At 38.9% G+C, this 23,228-nt stretch overlaps 1 protein-coding gene across 1 annotated transcript in view; it reads right to left on the bottom strand.

Annotated features, from left to right (window-relative positions):
* Nucleotides 1-23,228, bottom strand: part of Dmgdh (dimethylglycine dehydrogenase) — a 70,851-nt gene that overhangs the window by 6,083 nt on the left and 41,540 nt on the right. Inside the window, exons 11-12 of the mRNA XM_013015818.1 lie at nucleotides 23,015-23,074; nucleotides 5,589-5,723 (exon numbers count right to left, since the gene is read on the bottom strand). Of these exons, the coding sequence (XP_012871272.1) occupies nucleotides 5,589-5,723; nucleotides 23,015-23,074 (195 nt within the window). The remainder of the gene's footprint in view (nucleotides 1-5,588; nucleotides 5,724-23,014; nucleotides 23,075-23,228) is intronic.

Below are 23,228 nucleotides of genomic sequence, written 5' to 3'. Positions count from 1 at the left end.
CTGCAATGCTTGGTAAGAAATGTGTGCATTATCCTGCCCATGCAATTGTAACCCCTCTGTACAGTATGTTAACAAATAAAATAAAATAAAATTAAAAAAAAAAAGAAATTCTGTCTAAAGGCTAATACCAGAGACTTAGCTCACCTTTGGTAAAGGTAAAGGGTGCAAACTTACAAAGTGTGAAAAATAATTCTCAAGAACATATTTTGGTTATCATCTTAATGTTTCTCATTTTAGAATAATCACATTTAGTTTCTTTTTCTTCTTTTTTTAGCTACTGACCTCAAGGCTTTGTATTTGGTACTCTACCACTTGAACCACTCCTCTTACACTGTTTACTTTAGTTAATTTTTGGAGAGGGTCTAGTGTTTTACTCTAAGGCTGGGTATTTGTGATCTACCTGCTTACAGCTCCACAGCAGGGATGCCCAGCCCCAACACCTAGTTGCTTAATAGATTACATTATTTTGCCCAGTTTCATATTAAGGAATTCAAATAAAGAAAAAATGATTTCATTTTAAACTTTAAAAAGAAAAACCTCTTTAATCATTAATTTAGTATGAAAATAGAAGGGAGAAATTCAATAAATCCAACTGCAACTTAGTTAACTGTCTCTGCTGGGGTTAGAAAATCTGCCAAAATAGTGTTGAATTAATATATTTATTATTATATCAGTAGTCAAAGTGAAGTCAACATTCTATATCAGAGAATCCCCATAGCATGTATATATTTATATACATATTATTTAACAATTCCTACCAATTATAAGGCATTTAAATGGTAACATTTTAGCTCAGCCAAATTAGACACTAGAGGAATGAGCAGAGTATTGGTACCTATTGCCAGGAACAAATATAACCAGGAAACCAGGGCAAAAAAAAACATGAAGGCTAATCACTGAACCAGGATTTCTTTTATACTTTGAAGTTGGATGGAATTAAGTTGTCCAAGATAGAGGATAAAACTCTCCAGGATGAGGAAAGAATATTGCTGATGCATAGAAATAATAAATTTAAAAAAACTTTTATGGAATAAATGAATAAACTTGTACCTTGTCTCTGTTAGTAATGAACTAAAAAAGCAAAAAAAAAAAAAAAAAAGATCAAAACCACACAGGATGAATTAAGGTAACTTCTAGTTGCAGACCAGAGAAAAATACTAAGCAAGAAATCAAAGCCTGGCCAGTCACCAGTAGCTCAGTCCTGTAATCCTAGCTACTCTACTGAAGAGGCTGAGATCTGGAAAGTCCATGAGACTCTTATCTGCAACTAACCATCAGAAAACTAGAAGTCCAAAAGTGGCACTATGGCTCAAAGTGGTAGAGTCCTAGCCTTGAGCAAAAACAGCACCCAGGCCCTGAGTTCAAGCTCTACAATAAGAAGGAAAGAAAGAAAAATGAAAAAAAGAAAGAAAGAAAGGCAGAGAGAGAGAAAGAAAGGCAGAGAGAGAGAAAGAAAGGCAGAGAGAGAGAAAGAGGGAGGGAGGAAGGGAAGGAGGGAGGAGAGGAAAGAAGGAAAGAAAGAAAGAAAGAAAGAAAGAAAGAAAGAAAGAAAGAAAGAAAGAAAGGAAAAGAACAAAGAAAAGAAATCAAAACCATGAGATGAAAACAAAAGCTATATATGACTCCCCCCGCTAAAAAAAAAAAATTGATATCACAAGCCCAAGAAGATATATGAGGGTTAGTGGAAATCATATCCAATGGATCGAAGAGAAGGAAAAGCCAAAAATGCAAAACACTGTCAAGTCAAAACATTGTGGGGGGGGGGGAGTAAAAGGAATACAAAAAAGCTGAATGTGCTAGACATCCCTTCTCAAAATGGCTTCTCCCGGCCATACAACATTGTGCTGCTCCTCCTCTCCACTATGTATCACTGTAGGCTGTCAGAGCTGCTGGTGAGAATGCTTGTGGGTGTGAGTCACCTTGGTGAGCGCTCATCGGAGCACCCACAACAGTCAACACTATAGCATGGCTAGTCTTTTAGATCCGGGTGTGAGTCACCTTGGTGAGTGCTCAGTGGAGTACCCACAACAGTCAACACTATAGCACGCTAGTCTTTTAGATCCTAACATATTTGTGGTTTTAAAAGTACTTCTTTATCTCCGTGGTTCCAGTTTTTAATGATCTCTTTGAAATCCCAAATCAGAAGCTTTCTGTGTGATTTCTAAACTATTTAGTGAGAGCTAGTTGATTAAAGGGGGGGAAAAATGAAGAAACTGAAGTGCCTTCATCTGGCATATTATTAATTGCCAGGGTAGAACAGTACTTCCAATTGCTTTTCTCCCTCAGATCCTCGTTAAATGGCAAGGATCTGGGTCAGCAAAGCTGGGGTTTTAGTCTTTGCTCTTTGAAAGACTGTCTTAGCAACTTTTGTTTCGCTTCCCAGTCTGTAAAGTGAAGATTGTTTTTGGAGTAGGAGAGTTAACTTGATTTTCTTGGGCAACTTAAGGAAAAGGAAGAGCCCTGAGCGAGTGCCTGGGTGCTGTCTCCTGACTCACTGGCCACGAGCCCACAGTCACTCTTCAGAGAGTTTCTCAGTTCTCCATTACCCAGTCTTCTCATCCCGGCAGTAAAAGGGCTTGCAGTCATTTCTGCACTGAAGACACAGCTCTCACTCTGTGAGTGGTATTTTATTAAAGCATGCTTTGTTTGTTTGTGTTTTCGAATTTCCTTTCAATTCTACTTTAATTTCTCTCTGAACTAGGGAATTGCAGCCCAAGGTATTTTCACCGTTTGGTACTATCTTTTATCTATTACTAAATCTCCAGAGAGACTGAGTGAAGTAGAATGTGGGTGAAGGCATGGGTAGACCATATTTGGAAGCACTGAGAAAGCTGGATAGGAATAAAGTAAAAAATGTAAAACAAATGAACAATGAAGAGAGAAAGACAGTACGTGTAAAACAAAATCAAAGATGACTAGGGAAAAACACTAATTAAAAGTAGGAAGATCTTCATCTCATCCAGTGGCTTCATTTTATAGATGGCAACACTGAGGCCCAGAGATCAGGGCAGTTAATTAATAGCAGAGATGGCAAGAGCAGAAATTATGTGAATTGAAGGAAATTTTGGAGGATGAACAAGATCACACCATATAGCTCAAGCTGACCCAGAGCTCTCAATCCTCCTGCTTCAGCCTCCTGAATACTGGAATTATAGGCATACACCATCACATTGGAGCAGGAGAACAGATATTAAGAAAAGAGTGCTGAAGCCGGGCGCTGGTGGCTCACGCCTGTAATCCTAGCTACTTAGGAGGCTGAAATCTGAGGATCACGGTTCAAAGCCAGCCCAGGCAGGAAAGACTGAGACTCCTATCTCCAATAAACCACCAGAAAACCGGAAGTGGCGCTGTAGCTCAAGTGGTAGAGCGCTTGCCTTGAGCTGAAGAGCTGCGGGGCAGCACCTAGGCCCAGAGGTCAAGCCCCATGACTGACCAAAAAAAAAAAGAAAAGAGGGCTGAACTGGAAATACAGAAGAAAAAGAGGAAGCAAAAGCATGAAGAACCTAGGAACAATTTTACAAAAGAGCAGTCAGTCCAATGCAAGCAGGAAATAGATGTTTACCAATAAATATGATAGAAGGTAATAGAACATGATATTTAAGAAAAGGTCTTCAGTTTTCTTCATGGTGTTGAATTGCATCTCCCTGCTTTTCAGATGTATACAAACTGTGAGTCTATAATTAAATTCTCTCTATATATCCCAGTGTGGTGACTCACACCTGTAATTCCAGCTACCGAGGAGGTAGAGATAGGGAGGATCATAATTTGAGGCTAGAATGAGGAAAAAGTAATAAAGCAAATTCAACTAATAAGATAGGTGTGGTGGTACATGTCTGTAATTCCAGCTTTGCAGGAGTCATAGCTCAGGGATTGCAGCCAGAGGCTACTTGCAGCACACCATCCCCTTCCAAAACTACAAGACCTTGTCTGAAAATTAACCAAGCCAAAAAGGATTAGGGATTTGGCTGAAGTGGTAGAGTACCTGCACTGGCAAGCCTAAGGCATTGAGTTGAAACCTCAGTGTCAAAAAAAGTTTTAATAAAAAATAAAATAGTCTCCAGTTCAGAAAAAGGACAAACTAGGATATTCAGTAAGCCTTAAGGGGGAAAAAGGACAAGAAATTTAAAAAACCAACTATATTTGAATTGGAAATCAGTTCCATCAATCACTATCAATCTAAACACAAGGAATTAACTCAATCTCTTTGAATCCTAAAGCTTCATGTTTAAAATGGATGGGTCATTCGTGTCTGCCATGGAGATTGTAAAAGTACATGAGACAGTACATGAAAGCTATCTGGCCTATAAATAGGAACTGACTAGATGGCAGTTCTCTGACACATGATGCATGCATTAGTTCAAGTTCCATTTTTTCCCCACTGTACTGGGATTTGAATTCAGAGCCTCCAGCATGCTAGATTTGAAGCTCTACCACTCTCAGCCTCCAGTCCTGTGAGTTTTTGTTTTCTTTTGTTTTGTTTTCTGGTTATTTTCAAGTAAGATCTTGAAAACTTTTTCTGATTGGGCTGTCTTCAAACCTAATCCTACTCTCAGTCTCTTGAGTAGCTAGGATTACAGGCCTGAGCCACTAGCACCAGGCTCACATCGCATTCCTTTAGTAACCCAAAGGTTGTGATGTGACGGCACAGTCTTCCCCAGATAGAGGAAATGAAAATAAATACGGAGGTTGCAGTGGAGGAGAAAAAAGCCAGCCACAGAATCTGTGTTTTGGCTTACGCAAGCTGATCCTGATCAACAAGGAACAGCTCCTTAGATGAGCCTGGCAGACACTGTACCCTTCCCACGGTCTCAACTGAGTATCTCACACCACTAGAAGCAAGGGTATCCAAACAGGGTTCACAGCAGGAAAAAGTGGAGGATATGAAGCTCCATGGAAAAGTACCTGACTAGCCCTGGCTTTACTGAATACAGAGAATGACATGGAACATTCCATAGTGGGAAGACAGTCATTTCCTTCTTCCTAAAGGATGAAATGGGGCCCACTTATCATTCTAGGGTTTAACCCCCACAGTCATCAACGCTTCCATTTATAACTTTTTCCTGCTAATATGCCAGTTAATCCTTTCTGACAGATCCTGAGGAATGGAATCACAATGCCAATTTCTTTATAAAATCAACCTTTTGACTCAGAGATACAGATGTGGTTAACAAGTAGATAATTTTACCCTTGATTCAGACCTCCCCTGTGGTTCAATATATCTCAGTTTCTTGGATTTATTCTTTCTCTGTGTGAGGGTATATTATACTACACATAACAAAGTATTTCATTGTGACATTTCTACACAATCAGCCCCATCTCTCTATTATGTCTTCAGGCCTATTCTTTTAAAATAAAGCATACAGAATCTTTTGTTTTCAAAGACAAGCAGCATATCATTTTCTTTTCAGTAAATTGTTTCTGTTTCTTGAATGTCAGCTCTGAATTTTTTAAAAAGTGTTATTCTTTTGATAAGTAAATACATAAATAAACCTTCTAATAAGGAGAGAACAAGGAAGCCTCTAAAAATGCACAGGGAAAGTTCGTGCAGATAATGCAGAGGCCCCTGGCAATGAGTCCTCAGCGCTCACCTTGCCCTTGTACCAGATGCTTTCATTTCCCTCCGGATCCACATCATCTGTCGTCAAGGTGAGGCAGACCAGTCTCCGTTTCAGCCCCTTGGCTTTAATCTGTTTCAGTGCTTGCTTTCCTATGAAGTCTGCTGGCTACAGAAACCCAAGATAATGATGATGAATGAGTGTTCAGATGCTGTGACAAGGTTAGAGATGCAAGCATTTAAATTTGTCTTTGCTATTTTCTCGCCAATTACACATTGAATAAAAATACAGATTGGATCAAACGTCTAGACAAATATTTCTTAGTCTTCAAATGACAGTATCAGCCACATAGTCCTTCAGAATATGTGAGACTTAAGGGAATAACTTGGGAATGAGAATTTTACCAGAATCACCTAGGCAGGAAAATATAAGGCATTATACTGCGATGGTAGCTTGGGAACTTGGCCCTTGTCACTTACCGAAAGGTCTGAACAGTGATATGGGTAAAGTACAACTCAATTTTTACCTACTGGCACTCTACAAGAAAGAAATATACTTTTTTGACATGAGATGTTAAAAACAATCCCAAAATGCTGCACATGTTTTCCTTCTTCAGAATAATGGTCCCTAGGATATAGAGTATGGTTGTTAGTTCATCAGGAAGCATGTATGGAAACATTCTACATGAGAAGCATCATGCTTGGCCCATGTGGGTTACAAAATCAGACATGGGCATTTTGAAGGAAGAGCACAGTCTTCATCTGCTTCTCACCCTCCCCCCACCCTTTCTTCCATGCAGTATATGACAAGTGACATTCCTATTCCCAATATATTCCTGTGGGTAAGCTCAAGATATTCCAATTTAATGTGTTATGGAGATAAATCTTGAATCCATTTTTATGGGATTTATAAAATAAATAGAGGGAATTAGGCAAACTCAAAGACTCCCATTCTTAGTAAAATACCTCACAACTGAGTAGCACACACACACACACACACACACACACACACACTCGCACACACACAAGTGAGCAAAGACTCCTCAGTGGGGACGCTGAGCAAGAGGGTATCCAAGAGGGAGTGCTGGCCTCCGGTGAGAAGACAGGGTAAGTCTTCTATAACAGGAGCCAAACAAGCACCTCTTATGTTATGGGGTGAAAAGGGAATTCATAGCACACATAAAGCATATCTCTGCTGAATGAGATTAGAGATTATCATAAAAACAAAATTCTCAAAATGTTTCTTCTATCCAGACTGCTTTCTGTAAAGAAAGAAGAGAGGGTTAGGGAAGAGAGGGGAAAGAAAAGAAGGTGGCAAGAGGGCGGAAGGGAGGGGAAATGAAGGGGAAAAGGGAAAGAATAAGGAGGGAAGGGTGGGGAGAAGTGGGAGGAGAAAGGAGGGGTGGGAAGGGAAACACAGAGGAGGGAAGGGAAGGATAGCAACAAACTTTAATATCCCCAATTGCCACAAAAGGAAAGGAAGCAATATTTCATGACAAAGATGTCCTACATCACAAACACTTAGGATCTACACGTTTAGGATCTACTTGAAACATTTAGAACTGACTGCAGGAATGCCCTGTGGCCTCCCAGGGCCCTAACATGCCCTTTGCCAGACATCCCAATTCACTCCTTTACTGATTCCAAGCTTCTAGGATGAGCCACAGCACAGCATAATTTCTATGGCAATTGTAACTTCAAATTGCTGACAGTGGGAAGCTAAAGACAGCCCCATTCGCCCAAGTTAAAGTAATGTGTGCCATGAAAGTCCAATTTTCTCTCCTTCCTCAGTGTGACTCAGATGGTGAGAACCATCTATGCAACTTTATTATAAAGCCAGTGCACAAAAACTTTAACAAGATTGAGACCCATGTTACTTAATACAGGAATAATGGGAACACAGAAAGACTTGGATTTACTTGAATTAATATATAGGGAAAATTCATGATAAGAATCCTAACAAAAGTTTGCTATAGATAAAATATGGATATCTAGATACAGAAAGACTGTAGAAAAATGACACACATTGTTACTCTTTTGAAAAGGAGATTTGCTGCAATAGGTAAAATGATGACAAGGTAAAATGCCTTTTAGAGTCTTTGGCTACATCTGAGTCAATAACTGCAGTAAAAATATCTTGTGGCAGACTAGTGAAGAAGCATTTAGAACAATTCAAGTGACTAACGCTTTACCTGGTGTGATAGGCAAAGTGCACTGAATCCGACAGTGTTCTCACTTCCTGTCATGGGAGTCTAGATCTTCATGACTAAATTATTTAGGTTTTGAAAGTCCTCTAGTAAAGACTTTTCTAGCAATTATTTACTCATTTGTCATTAAGCCTCTACTGTGTGTATTATTTAGAGCTAATAAAACATGATCTTGTAGCTTCATAGAGGGGAAAATGTAACCCTCTTTCTGTCATACAGCAACATGTCAGTACTGAATTACGTTCTCTCTTCAGTGTTTGAACAAGGCAAAAAAACAATTTGAGATGACTGAAAACATGGCAGGCTATGACATATTGATACCATTATTAATCAGCAATAGCAATTGTGAAACATGATTCATGGGTGGTTGTATTCTAGGATTATAAACATCACAAATGTGTTTCCGGAGTGTGGTGATATCACTTCGCTTCACATATGTGTTGTAAATTTAATGGGTCTAGGTGTGAAGGGAAGGCAACAAACAGTATGATAAAGGAGGCCCCAGAGTGTGGGGCTGCAGTCAACAGTCTTCTAGCAAGTTGCTGGGGTTGAATTTTGAGAGGTGAGTGTGGTTTCATAATGACTTGATCTGCATAATCTTTCCCTAGCATGGTTGTTTTTATATTATAATTCAATCTTCAATGCCTCACAGATGGTGCGTTGGAGGTCTAAAAGAAGTGAATTAAGTAAATCAAATACAGTCCATCAGCAAATCAGTTAAGAACCAAGATTTCAGAAAGCCCAGCCCTGTTCTTTTCCTCTACTCTGAGTCTCCTCCATCAAGCCACTGAGACAGGGACACCACTGTAGAGACGGTAGAACTGTGTGTGATAAAGTTTCCAGCAACTGGGGTTCAGGAGTGCTACATAAGAGCTACTAGAACTGATGCCAAGATCAGGATGAGGAATGCTGGAAGAGTATCCCTCTACATTTCCCAGTTCATAGCTGTACTACAGGTTAAGTAAGAGGACGGTAAGAAGGGAGGGGGAAGAACATTGTTCAGAAAAAATTACAGTTGTAAACACAATATTATTTATAAGTAACATTTACACTTATTAAGTCCTTGGCTATGTGTCAGACACTATGCTGAGGTGAAACTCAATAACATGACAACATAAACCAGCAACTTCAGATTTTGTCCATATTTTTTAGAAATGTGTGTGCCTGGAGTTGAGAACCACAGCAGACAAAATACTATAAACAAGGGGTGCTGGGCATGATGGCCCAGAGCTGTAAATTGGGCACTTGGAAGCCTGAGGCAGGAGGATGAAGAGTTCAAGGCTAGTCTGGCTCTATAGTGAGAAAATCTGAAAAATAGGAGGGAGGGAGGGAGGGAGGGAAAGGAGGGAGGAAGGGAGGGAAGAAGGAGGGAAGGAAGGAAGGAAGGAAGGAAAGAAGGATGGAAGGAAGGAAGGAAGGAAGGAAGGAAAGAAGGATGGAAGGAAGGGAGGGAGGGAGGGAGGGAGGGAGGGGGGAGGAAAAGAGAGAGGAAAGAAGAAGTACTCTAAATGACTAATCTCTTGACATTTTATTTTCAGGCGGTCTGAACCTGTTTCAGATGACATTCATTGCATAGTGTTTTTGTACTGTGGGAGGCTAAGGAAGAAAGATTGCAGGTTGGAGGTCAGTCCAGGCAATGGAGCAGACCATGTCTCATAAAAAAAAGAAAAGAAAAACAGCTTGAAGTTTAACACTAAGGAAATTCGACATCTCTATCTTCTACCTGTGGATTAGGAAGAGATCCTGTGAGCAATATTGTCCTCAGACATGAAGAAACAATATGACAACCACTACTACCAAATGCTCAGTGAAAGTAAGGACCACAGAGAAGATCCATCTGCTCCTCCTGACATGATTTCCCTTCCCACACTAACCCTGCTGCTGACAGGGGAAAATATAACTGGTGAGAGTATTCCACTTTCATTGTTCTTGGCTGGCCTTTCCAGGCTGTAGATTTTTACTCTGCCACCAAGTTATTAATTATCAGTGAAAAGAAAATGTGTCTGAAGGTTACTTTGAAAATGAAATTGGTGCTTTCAGACTGGCCCAAGAACAAAAATACATTTCTTTAATGAGTCATTGCCAAATTAACTATATAAATAGCCGTTCATGTCTTTGAAAAATGTATAAACTTCTGGGGCACTGAGATTATAGTATAAAAATAGCCTCGGCTTGGGTTTTCTTAAGTTATGGGCTTAAAACAGCAGTGTCTTTAAAGCAGCCAACTCCAATAGGCACTAGACATAGCATCCACGTACATGAAATAGTGAAGAGAAAGTGAATAATACTCATCTATTAAAGGTATGCATATAGCAGGCATGCATTACCTAAAAGCTAATGTAAATGTGTAAATTATATCCGTGTGCTTGGGGTGATTATAAAGATGACAGCGAACTTGCAAGAACATAAAGTCTGATTTGATTGTAGCAGTGGAGGAACTCTGCTACAGGGCTAGAGGAGTAGCTTCTGGCAGCCCAGAGGAAATAAGAGTAAAACAGCTATGGGACTTTTATTTTCCATTTATGTGGATCAAAGCCCTATCTGAAATTTTAAGAAAGTCATCAATTTCATTTCATTTTTAAAACACAAAATCCTTTCAGCAAAAATATAAAAAAATCCAGAGATACAAGAGAATCATTGTGACACAGGATACTGTGTCACAAACAACCCCCTCTTAGATACTGAAACATGCTTCTGTGTGTGACCCACAGAGAAATCCTACGGAAACCCAGATGCTACAATGGTAGAATGAAACAACTCTGGTCAGTTGTTAGTATCCTGTGCACCTGTGTGTATTTCACAAACATGGAGAAAGGGGTAGAACAAGTTCAGTCCCGGGGAAAAGGACTGATTTAATCTTGCCTCCTTGTAGGGTTCATTTCCTGTTCACAGAACTGGAGTCATTTCCAGATAAGGACTGTATGGCTCAGTAAAGGTAAAGGTATCAACTGAATAACAAAGTGAGCACCAAACTTCAAATCTGGCTTCTCAACCCACTATTCCTTTTTCTACTAGAAAGAGCATCTTCACATTCCATGTAAGTTCACAACCACCACAATTTCAATGCTCTTTGATGGCAAAATGTTAAACTGTCAGTTCAGCAACTAAAACAGAAAGTGAACACACACATACATATGTTTTCAGTCTGTGACTGAATTTACAGACAGAACTAGCAGATACAGAGGATCAACTGTATTGTGAAACTCTATATTTTAATGTTGCTAAAGCAACATATATATATATATATATATATATTTGCATTTGTAGTTTTTATTCTTTGTCCTTAGCAATCTGCAACAACTCATCCAGCATTTTTCTAACCAAAATGACTAGCAAGATAAGAATTCCTTCTTCAAAAAAAAGAAACTCACAGTCTACCAACTAGACACTATATTGACAATGAACCATACAACCTGTGAGTGGGAAAAGGAGTGAAAAACTGGGAGAGACTGAGGGAAGAGGTGACATTGTCCAAAAAGAAATGTACTTTTTTTACCTGATTTATGTAAATGTAACTCTTCTGTACATCACTTTTATAATAACAATAATTTTTTATTTTTATTTTTGGGTCCGGTTGTGGGGCCTGAACTCTGGGCCTGGGTGCTGTCCCTCAGTTCTTCAGCTCAAGGCTAGCACTCTACCGCTTGAGCCACAGCGCCACTTTCGGCTTTTTTCTTTTTGCTTATGTGGTGCTGAGGAATCAAACCCAGGGCCTCAGGCATGCAAGGCAAGCACTCTACCACTGAGCCACCTTCCCAGCCCTAACAATATTTTTTTTAAAAAGCTTTCAATATAACACAAAAGAGACCCTTAACTAAAAACAAGAGAGGATACAATAGAAACTCAGGGGAAATATTTAAAATATGACTAAAGCAGATTAAGAATCAGTTACTTGGCATGGAAATCAAACTACAGTTTTCAAAACTAAAATAGCACCATTACCTGTGTTCTATTACTTTTAGTAGATTTGATTTTAAAAGAAACATTTATTTTTCAGTTTTCAAATCTAATGATTCTAAGTAAAATTGTAGACCTGTGGTCTTACCAACTGTACTTTGATATTTAACTGCTTTAGCAAGAATTTATGAAAACATAGAGTTTCATAATACAGTTGACTCTGTATCTGTTAGTTCCACAGCTGTAAATTCAGTCAATCATAAGGCTGAAAACATTCAGAAAAAAAAATACCATAGGCATAGGGGCTCACAACCATAATCACAGCACTCAGGAAGCTGAGACAGGATGATTTGAATTGGAGACCACAGTGACTTCCAGGCCAGCCTAGACTACAATGCAAGGCTTTGCCCTTCCCAACCCCCACTATGTGTGTGTGTGTGTGTGTGTGTGTGTGTGTGTGTGTGTGTGTATGTGTGTGTATGTGTGTGTATACACACATATACATACATACACATGTACACATACATACACATATTTCCTGAATGTTTTATATATACTCAGAAACAGCAGTTACAGTGAATTTGTACAAACTTTTTCCTTATCATCTCCTAAACAATAATGTGTAACATCTATTTACATAGCATTTATATTATAGTAGGCATTGTAAGTAATCTAGAGGTAATTTAAAGTAGATGGTTAGATATTGCAAGTTTATAAGCATATGCTATTTTGTATTAGACACTTAAACATTGACAGACTTTGGGGTGAGGGACGGGCCAGGCATCAACTGCCCACATAAACAGAGAAATGATTAGAGTTTTTCTCTCCGGGCTAGAGAACCGTTGGTGTTTTAAATATAGTACTTAAGTCTAAGTGCAAAGTTAAAATTTATTAAAGAGAGTTGAAAGAGTAGTTTGAGAGTGCTTGCTATGCAAGCAAGAAGCCCTGAATCCAGTCCCTAGCACTACCACCGAAAAATAAAAAATGAGGGGCTAGGAATGTGGCTTAGTGGTAGAGTGCTTGCCTAACATGCATGAAGCCCTGGATTCAACTCCTCAGTACCACACACACAGAAAATGCCAAAAGTGGGGCTGTGGCTCAAGTGGTAGAGCGCTATCCTTGAGCACAGAGAGGCTCAGGGACAGAACCCAAACCCAAGGTCTGGCCAAAAAAAAAAAAAAAAAAGGAAATGGGAGCAGGAAGAAATGAGTTTCAATATTGATCAAGATCTTCTTCCTTGCTGAGCCCTTTTAGCTGCTTTTCCCTAAATTATTAATTTTTTATTCAATTCAATGAGATGGAAAGGAGCTAACACTCAATGATGTACGACATTTTACCTTATCTAAGACTTATAACAAACTTATAGGTGAATATTTTCTTCATTTAATAAGGGACAAAACAAAAACAATTTAGGTTTAGAATTAATGAGTGGAAGAACAACAACTGAATTCTTGGGGTGGGAGGCATGAATTCAGTACTTAAGGAAAAATCTGTAAATATTGTACAAGACGTATGCTGCAGCTTTGAAAGAAATTGAAACGACTGAATTAGAGACATATCTGTTCAAGGATTGAAAGACTTGAATTGACCTATAGATACAATGGAATTCTAATAAAAATCCCAACATGTATGTTTATTCTTAATTGATAAGCTGATTCTAACATTTATGGAAAATCCATAGGACCTACAATGGCCAAAACAACTTTTAAAAAGAACAGTTTTTCATTGTAACCACTATCTTATTTAAATTATAGTAATCAAGAAAAGTGTGGCGTTCAGACCAAGAAAGACAAACAGATAAATGGAACACAACAGAGTCCAGAAATAGGACCAACAAACATACGCACAGCTGGTTCTTTATAATAGTAGAAAGACAGTGAAGGGAAAGATGTATAATCTTCAATGAATTATGCTAAAAATAACTGGAGATACATGTGCAAAAAATAATAAATCTTAGTTCATAAGTTCATACCTCAGACCGCACACTAAATTAACTAATATTGGGTCACAGACCTCAATGTAAATTGCAATATGGTAAAATTTCTAGAAGAAACTGCAGGAAAAAGCTATAACTTTGGTTAAGGCAAAGGTTTTTTTTTTTTTTGTCAGTCATGGGGCTTGAACTCTGGGCCTGGGCGCTGTCCCTCAGCTCTTCAGCTCAAGGCCAGTGCTCTACCACTTGAGCTACAGCGCCACTTCCAGTTTTCTGGTCGTTTATTGGAGATAGGAGTCTCACAGTCTCTCCTGCCCGGGCTGGCTTTGAACTGCGATCCTCAAATCTCAGCCTCCTGAGTAGCTAGGATTACAGGCGTGAGCCACCAGCGCCCGGCTAAGGCAAAGGTTTTTTAGATAGGAACCAAAAACATGATTCAATCAAAATAAGATTGATAAAGACTAAAACTCAAAAATTAAAAGCTTTGATCTTTGAAAGACACTGTAAAAACAAATAAACAGATAAGACACAGAGTGAAAAAAAGTATTTCAAAGCGTATACCTGATAAAGAACTTGTTCCTAAAATATTCATGTTTCGATGTACCAGCCCTGAGCTAGGTATTGGGGATAAAAATTATAACATTTAAAATAATAAAGAGACAACTAGGTGCTTCTGGATTGAGGATTCAGGTTCCAAATCAATCCATGCAGACAAATCTGACAGTCTTATCTTCAATAACCACCAAGAAGTTGGAAGTTGAGGTGTGGCTCAAGTGGTAGAGCTCCAGCCTTGAGTGAAAAAGCCACGCAAGAGCTTGAGTTCAAGCCCTAATATATGCCACACACACACACACACACACACACACGCACGCACGCACGCACGCACACACACACGCACACATACACATTAAGAAATTTGATCAGGCACTTTACAGAGACAGGAACTAGGAGACAGGCACATAAAAGATGTGCAATATACTTCTCTCTCTGGAGATCAAGATGAGGAAGACCCAGTCTAAGTGGCTGGGTCTGTGTTTAGAAAGGACAAAAGAACTGGGCACTGGTGGCTCATGCCTGACACCTGTAATCCTGGCTACTCGGAAGGCTGAGATCTGAGTGTTGCACTTTGAAACCAACTCAGGCAGGAAAGTATGTGACACTCTCATCTCCAGTATGTTACCATAAAGGCTGAAAGTGGAGCTGTGGCTCAAGTAGTACAGCACTAGTGCCTTGTGCAAAGGAAGCTCAGGGACAGGGCCCAGGCCCCGAGTATCAGCTCCAGGACCAGAAATCTCTCTAAGGCAATAAAATTACAATGAGATCACTAAAATAGCTCTAACAGCTAATGTTAAAAAAAATACTAACCAGCACAAACATTTGACAGTGATAAAGAGGTAGTAGTAAAGATACAAAATATAAAATGCAAGCCCGGTGCCAGTGGCTCATGCCTGTAATCCCAGCTACTCAGGAGGCTGAGATCTGAGGATGGAGGTTCAAAGCCAGCCTGGGCAGGAAAGTCTGTGAAATTCTTATCTCCAATAAACCACCAGAAAACTGGAAGCTGCTCTGTAGCTCAAGTAGTAGAGCACTAGCCTTGAGCTGAAGAGCTGAGAGACAGCACGCAGGCCCCAGAGTTCAAGCCCCATGACTGACAAAAACAAACAAACAACAAAAAAAAACAAACCCAAAATATAAAATGCTACATGATTTTGCAAAAATAAAACCTTTTAAAGGAAGATAAAAATAGAAAGCTTTCTAAGACTTAACATATCCTTGCCATTTTACCCATTTATTCCTCTCCTCGGTATTTCTCCAAGAGAGAAAGTGTATGGACATACACAAATTTTGGCTTATCCATGAAACGGAAGGCTGTTTACTATAGAAAATAGTGAACTGTTGAGACATGTGACAAACTAATTATGCTGAGTGAAAAGAAGCAAGGGATATATGTTCACTCTCTTCATTGTAGTAGTAGTTTCTTTGGTATATGTATTATCTTTCTCAAATTGTTTTAGTATCTCAATTTATTGCATGTTCAATTATGCTGTTAAATTTAAAATACAAATAAAAGCAATCCAAAAAAAATTACTTCAGTTTATTCTAAGACCTGGGTTTCCATGGATTCCAAAATTTTAAAGCAGTTAGTTAGCAGCACACTTCTGTTTTTAGGATAGAAATAAAGTATTATTTCATTACTGAAATTGGATATATATGAGGATAATGATCCAATAGCCTTTAGTTTGGTATATTCTGACAGGTGTTTCAGGAATGATAAACTACGCTTCAGTTTACATTTCCTTCCCTTCCTTTTCTCTTATCACTCAGCAGTGAAAATGGCTAAGATGATAAAGATGGTTTAATTACATTTATATGGCTCATAAACATGACATGATACCAATATCTTCAATCAATGTGCTAAGTGATATTTCATCAAACTTTAGACTTTGCAGATTAGGCATCTTAGGTGCAAAATCAAATTAAATGTTTTTCTCAAACCACACAGCAAGGATTTGACTGACTTAAAAAAATCCAGACTGGGATTGTAGCTGAGTGGTAGAGTACTTCCTAGCACGTGAGAGAGCCTGGGCTTGCTCACGTGTATTTCAAGGTCCACTGTGGACTGTCCACCACTATGCTCTGACCCCCTCCTGCCACCTATTTTCTACTTTCCTGTTTATTCTCAGGACCACAGCTATTGTTAGGTTAAAAGCACTAAGACAGTAGCTCTGGATCTTCATTGAATTAAAAAACAAACAACTTCCCAATCCCCCTTCCCTCTGACAAGTAGATATTTTTTGTAGTGCTTGAAGAAGAAATTAGGAGCTGGGTGCCAGTGGCTCATGTCTGTAATCCTAGCTACTCAGGAGGCTGAGATGTGCCAATCAAGGATTGAAATAACCCAGGTGGAAAAGTCCCCTAGTCTCTGTCTCCAGTTAACTAGCAAAAATGCTGGAGTGGAAATGTAGCTCAAGGGGTAGAGAACCAGCTGAGAGCATAAAAGCTGAGCAAGGGCACAAGGTCCTGAGCTCAAGCCCTAGTACAGGAAGGAAAGAAAAGAGAAAAAGAGATGAACAAAGGAAGGAGAGAAACAAGGAAAGAAATAAGAGGAAATGAAAGAAAAGGAATGGAAAAGAGAAGAGAGGACAAAAAAAAGAGAAGAAAAGAAAACAGGAACTCCATGTATTTATTGGCTTAGGATATCTATCGGATAGGTCTCAGATCAACTGTATCAGTATTGTTAAAACATACTGTTTTAACAAGTGGGGTCTTGCAGTTTTGTAATTTGGGGATATGGGATAGTACTCAACAATTTGGCTAGACTGAGAAATCCCCATGTGATCTTGTCTGTTCGTCTGTGAACCACTGGGGAAGGAGTAATGTCCAGTGAGTTAAAAGTCCTTGGCTAAACTCTTGGACGTCTACCTAGAACAGGATATGGTAAAGACACTTGCACATCCATGTTCAGTGCTGTACTGTCCACAATAGCCAAATTATAGAATCAGCCTAGATGCCCTTCAATAATAGATAAGTGGATCAAGTAAATGTGGTGTATATGCACAATATATTTTATTCATCCTTTAAAAAGAGTAAGGTAGGTCATTTGCGGGGAAATGTATGGACCTAAAACAAATTATGTTAAATGAGGTAAGCCAAACTCAGAGAGACAAATGGTGCATGTCTTCTTTCATATGTGGAAGCTAGATCTAAAATAAAACTGGACATGATACCCAATACAGGACTCTAGGCATTCATCAACAGACTAAAAGAGGATACCCTTGGGGAAGGAACCCAAAGGTGTAACTCCTCTGAACATTTTAAAGTACTGTTTATCAAAATGAATTCCAAGAAATGGAAACATGGGTTTTAATTGGTGGTGGTGGTTGTGATGTTTGTTTTTGCCTTTTTTGTGTTTTTTTTCCCTCTTCAGTGGAGGGCAAAGGGGGAAAGAGAAAAGGAGGGTGAACAAGTGCATTAATGGTATTCAATATACAGTATTTGAAAAATAAACTATACAACTTGTGGAAAGGAACAAGAAAATTTTCAAACCAAGGGAAAATAAAGGAAAGGTTGACATTGTCCAAAAAAGAAATGTACTAATTATGTGACTTATGAAATGGTAGCCCTATGTACAACACCTTAATAATAACAACAAAATTATGATACCCACCGGACAATATATTGGAAACTGAACTTTACAACTTTGGGTGGGGTGGGGAGGAGAGTGTGGGAGGTGGGGGAGGGAAGAGATAGTGAGGCCACAACCACAAGGGCAGGGGTAACAATGATCTACAAGTAATGTACACATTGCCTTACTCAGGTAACTGTAACCCCTCTGCACAGCATCTTTACAATAAAATAAGATTTAAAAAACATCTTGGCTAAAACAGTCATTCTCAATCTTTTCTGGAGTTACCTGGGAATTAGAGATGAAACTGATTGATGAATCCCAGAGAGGGTTTTGATTTTTTTCTTTTCTTTTTATGAGTTATTTTCATTTTTAAGAAAATAAAAATACAGAAGGGTTACAGTTACATAAATCAGATAATGAGTATATTACTTTTTTGGACAATGTTGCCCATTCCTTCACATGCTCTCTCCCAGTTTTTCCATCCCATCCCCACTCACAGGTAGTTCAGTTCGTTTTCAACATAGTATCACTGCTACAGTTGAGTATCACTGCTACAGTTGTTCACCCTTTGTCCCTCTATTGCTTCTTGTTTGTTTCTCTCTGTTTCTCTCTCTGTCTCTGTCTGTCTGTCTGTCTCTCTGCTTCATCAGTTGTGGGGCTTGAACCCAGGGCCTAGGTGCTGACCCTGGCCCTCTTTGTGCTCAAAGTTAGCACTCTACCACTTGAGCCACAGCACCACTTCTGGGTTTTGAGTGGTTCATTGGAGATAAGAGTCTCATGTGGGCTTCTCTGCTTGGGCTGGCTTTGAACTGCCATCCTCAGATCTCAGCCTCCTGAGTAGGTAGAATTATAGGCGTGAGCCAGCAATGCCATTTCTGTGTCCACCCTTACCCTCACAAAGACAGATGAGACAAAAGAAAACAAATACAGCAGCAACAACAACAAAAAAAACAACCCTCGTTTCCATTTCTTGGAGTTTAGTTTTGTCTTTTTTAGACAGGGTCTCACCTACATAGCTCAAGCTCCCTCAAACTTGAGATCCTCCTGCCTCAACATCCTGAATGTTGAGATTATAAGCATATGCCAATGTGTCCAGCCAGCAATCCTTTTTAAACTGATCTCAGTCTTGGGATTATTTTAAAGCAACCTATCATGTAAAAGAATCACATGCCAGATTTTATGTTTAGCCAAATTTGAATGCCAATGAATTTTCAACCTCCTTGATTTCTATTACAATATGCTTCAAATTTCCCATCATCATTATTACACAGTAGTCATTCCTAAGTTGCTACATCTGAGCAGTAGTGTCTTTCCATTATTGATGATTCAATAATAGATAATTTTTATTGAATGCTTAAGATTGTAGTCAGTCTATTAGTGGTAAGTGTTTTAACTCTTTACCAGTTTGTCTTTTTTTGGTGTTTTGTTTTTGCTTATCAAATAGTTCAATATTTTCTCAAAGAAAGATGCTATATTTTCTGGAATCAGTATTGTCTTCTAATTTGTAGTCAATATCCACATTTTTTTTTCTGGTTAGAAGCTCAATAGAGGGAGCAAGAAAGAGGAAGAATAATGTACAGAAAAATTCTGGTCAGTTTAAACACATTATATTTAGTACTTAGTTTTCTCAGGATGTTGGTAGGCATTCTCCAGAAATAGACAAATATTCAGTAATTCCTAGAGGAAAATTCCAAGAAAACCTATGACTCCATACAAAGGCAGCTGATTTTCCCTTTGATCATCTTTAATTCATTTCTTCCATTTCCAACAAAAACAAAATATACTGATTCTTCCCCAGCTTAACTTTTTTTGGACCAAATGGAAACACCATCTAAAACAATGCTGTGAGTTGCTTCAGGTGATGAGGCTTATAGTAGATTTTCAAATGTCTCTGTTTAATTGTATTTACTTGTATTACTGATTTGAAATGTTTCCTCTCAGAGCTCTGTGACTCACTTCCACAAGGTGGCAGTATTCTGAATAGCCTGAAAATCTGTTTTCCACTTACAGGAAACCTGAGAGCCATCAGAAGTATATTTTTCAACCTGAGGCTTAGCAAGGTGTTTAGTAAATGGTGCCTAATAAATACTTAGTAAGTGAATCAGTCTATCTACTTCAGAGAAGCCAGGGGTAGAAGCTGAAGCTGGGGCCATTCTAGAAAGGAAAGATGCCAGCATTGTCTCCCTCCAACACACACACCTCCTTCCTTTGTAAAGAAAGATTTCTTCAGTACTCCATTTTTTCTTTTCCCTATATTCATACTGATTTTGACCAGAACACAGCTCACCATAATGAGGCTGACAGCCCATCTTCTCAATGAGACATTTTCCTTCTGAAAATGAGCTGAATTAACTCTTCTATAAAACGCAAAATTGATGATAACAGACATAAGTGTATACTAATTTTACAGTCAAAAGGAAAGAAAGAAATTCCTGAGCAGTTTTTCAAGTCTGCTAAGCCCATTTGGAAAAGGACCCTGTTGGGAAAGTGGTGGGTGAGGAAGTCCCACACTGAGATCAGAGCTCTGAAACAATGATCTGACTCCAGTCACTTCACTTCTGTGCTTCAGTTTTGTCACCCTTATCAAAGAGAAGGCCCAGTGTGTTCTCCAGGGCCCTTCTAATTCTGACCATCTGCTTCTCTCTTTCTGTCACACTACAATTCCTACAATCATTGTGTCATACACTTGAGGGTCAACCAGAAAATTCTAATAATATTATTACCTCTCTATATTAGCTGTAGGTTCTTTTTCATAAAGCATCAATTTTCCAAAGCAATATAGGCTTGTGTATTATTATTATTTTAAAAGTTATGGGACATCTTCCATTGAATGTTGAAAGGAATATGTTTTTTTAAAAAAATATAAAAAAGGGAATATCTTTGTACATTAAATGAGTAGCATTTTGTGGTTTAGGCACAGGGCTTGAATGATCAAGTTATATAGCTTAGCTTGCAATGTTTTCAGGAACCTTGTTCACATTATAGACTGCTATGAGCTATGACAAAATTGTTAGAAAATAACAGACAGCATCTAAACCAAGTTGGTCAAATATTTTTACGTGACTTGGAAATCAATATGCATTGCCTTGAATAGAATGATACCAACTAACTTCCTGACTCTACATAATTTAAAAGACCTGGCTTAGGTCTAGATATTTGAGCTGTATGGAACTTAACCCAATAAAATCATTAAGAATTAACTTTGTGACACCTGAAGGAGAACCAACACTTCAGAATGATTTTTTTAAATGCCATCGATCAAACTTAGTATTAAATAACTTCCTTCAGAGCTGAACTTATTTGAGCATATCATTTATAAGAGATCAGAAACAAACAGTCCACACCTACTAATAATCATAAAAGTTTTTTAAAAATCCGATTTCAATATGAAGACATCAGTTATCAAAGTCTTATTCCCAAACAATATTATCCAAACACTGAAGCAAAAGCCATCAGTTCTCCATCCAGCTATTGGTGACCAACAGTAGAACTTTAGTGCTCTCAAGAGTCAGTAATTTTGATCTGTATTTGAAACAGTCGAGCAAAGACTTCTGCTGTCAGAAGGAACAATCTGCCGCGAGGATCTGCTCAAATTCCAAGCACCTCCCTTCTCTGGTCTGGAGGCAGATGGCACATCATAAAAATAGAAGCCATGGAAAAATATAAAGATATTCCCTTTAAAACCCTAGCTTCTTTCCCCTAAAATCTAGGACTATAAATAAACATATTTTATGTTACTATTTTTGCCCAGAATTTGGGAACTGATACTGGACATTAAAAATGTTTCCTTAGCCCATTTCATTTGCATGGGTTCACATATTCCCCTAGGCTGGAAAAGTAGCCTTTAGCTTATCCAAGCAGCAAAGACAGGACAGTTATAATTTTGGAATTCTAGTAAATACCCTAAATTGCAGCAGCTGCTGTGCCCAGCCTTTAATACTACCAACAGTAACGAGCTCTTTTGTACTGACTTGTGCACTGTTCCGTGGGGAAACCTCATTTGTGTTTGTAGGACTTGTATAGATGAAGTAGGCCACAGTGGATTGACTTTTTTTTTTTTTTGGTCATGAGGCCTGAACTCTGGGCCTGGGCACTATCTCTCAGCTCTTCAGCTCAAGGCTAATGCTCTACCAATTGAGCCACAGCACCACTTCTCGTTTTTACTGCTTATGTGGTGCTGAGGAATCGAACCCAGGGCCTCAAGCATGCAAGGCAAGCACTCTACCACTGAGCCGCCATCCCAGCCCCTGACATACTTTTTTGACATACTTTCACATAATTAGGTGGAACTGTGTTTCTCAAATCCTTGATGTATCAGAATCTCCTACAAGGACTTCCCAAAGCACAGATCTGTTGGCCTGACTCCAGCTTTTAGTAAACCTGGGTTGGATCTTAGCCTTTGCATTTTTACACGTTCCCAGGTAATGCTGACGCTCTTAGGCTGAGGACCAGACTTTGTGGACCACTGATGTAAGGGCTCCTTTTGGAGTATTAATATCAATTATGTTTCTCTGGGCCTGTACTGGCTTCTCAGCAAATACCAATTTATTGCTGGGCACATTTGAAATGTCATTTGCTTGGATTCAGCAGCTTCAGTTACATACAAAGATGCTTAGTAAGACCAAGGCGGCTTCATACTGTAGACAGCAGGAGAATCAATGATGCAGAATGTTTGCTTAGCTAATGTGCAACTTCCCAGGCCACCAGAAATACTGCAATATAAACAACATGGCACAATTTCTACAAGAAACTCTACTGAAATCTGATTGACACCATCTTAGTTTTACCTTTTTTTTTTATTTTTGTCAGTCATGGGGCTTGAACTCTGGGCCTGGGCGCTGTCCCTCAGCTCTTCAGATCAAGGCTAGTGCTCTACCACTTGAACTATAGCACCACTTCTGGTTTTCTGGTGGTTAACTGGAGATAAGAGTCTCACAGACTTTCCTGCCCTAGCTGGCTTTGAACCGTGATACTCAGATCTCAGCCTCCTTAGTTGCTAGGATTACAGGCATTAGCCACCAGGGCCCAGCCTAGTTTTACTATTTTTTAAGTTTGATTGTAAACATAGCTTTTAAAGATGGTGGAATTTTCTCTCTTAAATCAACAAGTATGGTCTAACAGTTTGAACTGATCAAATTTTGACAAGTGTTGATACAAAACAATTGAGCATTTATGCTCAATTTATTTATGTTCATTTCCTCTATATCATATTAAGTTTTAAAATATGGCTCTGCCAGAAAACAATGTCATAATTTTAGTATTTACTTCAAGCACATTTGGTAATGTAGACATACCTTATTTAACTTGACAAAATAGTCCAGTCCAGCTTCAAAGGGATTTGTATCACAATTCATCTGAAAGGAAAACACACATATTAGATCTTAGATAGTGCCAGTCACATTATATAATACTTTTTTTGGGTCCGGTCGTGGGGCCTGAACTCTGGGCCTGGGCGCTGTCCCTCAGCTCTTCAGCTCAAGGCTAGTGCTCTACCACTTGAGCCACAGC

This window comes from Dipodomys ordii, unplaced genomic scaffold, assembly GCF_000151885.1.
Source record: "Dipodomys ordii isolate 6190 unplaced genomic scaffold, Dord_2.0 Scaffold28, whole genome shotgun sequence".
Lineage (NCBI taxonomy): Eukaryota > Metazoa > Chordata > Mammalia > Rodentia > Heteromyidae > Dipodomys > Dipodomys ordii.
The sequence above is the reverse complement of the archived record's forward strand: the minus strand, read 5'-3'. Positions and strand labels throughout refer to the sequence as shown.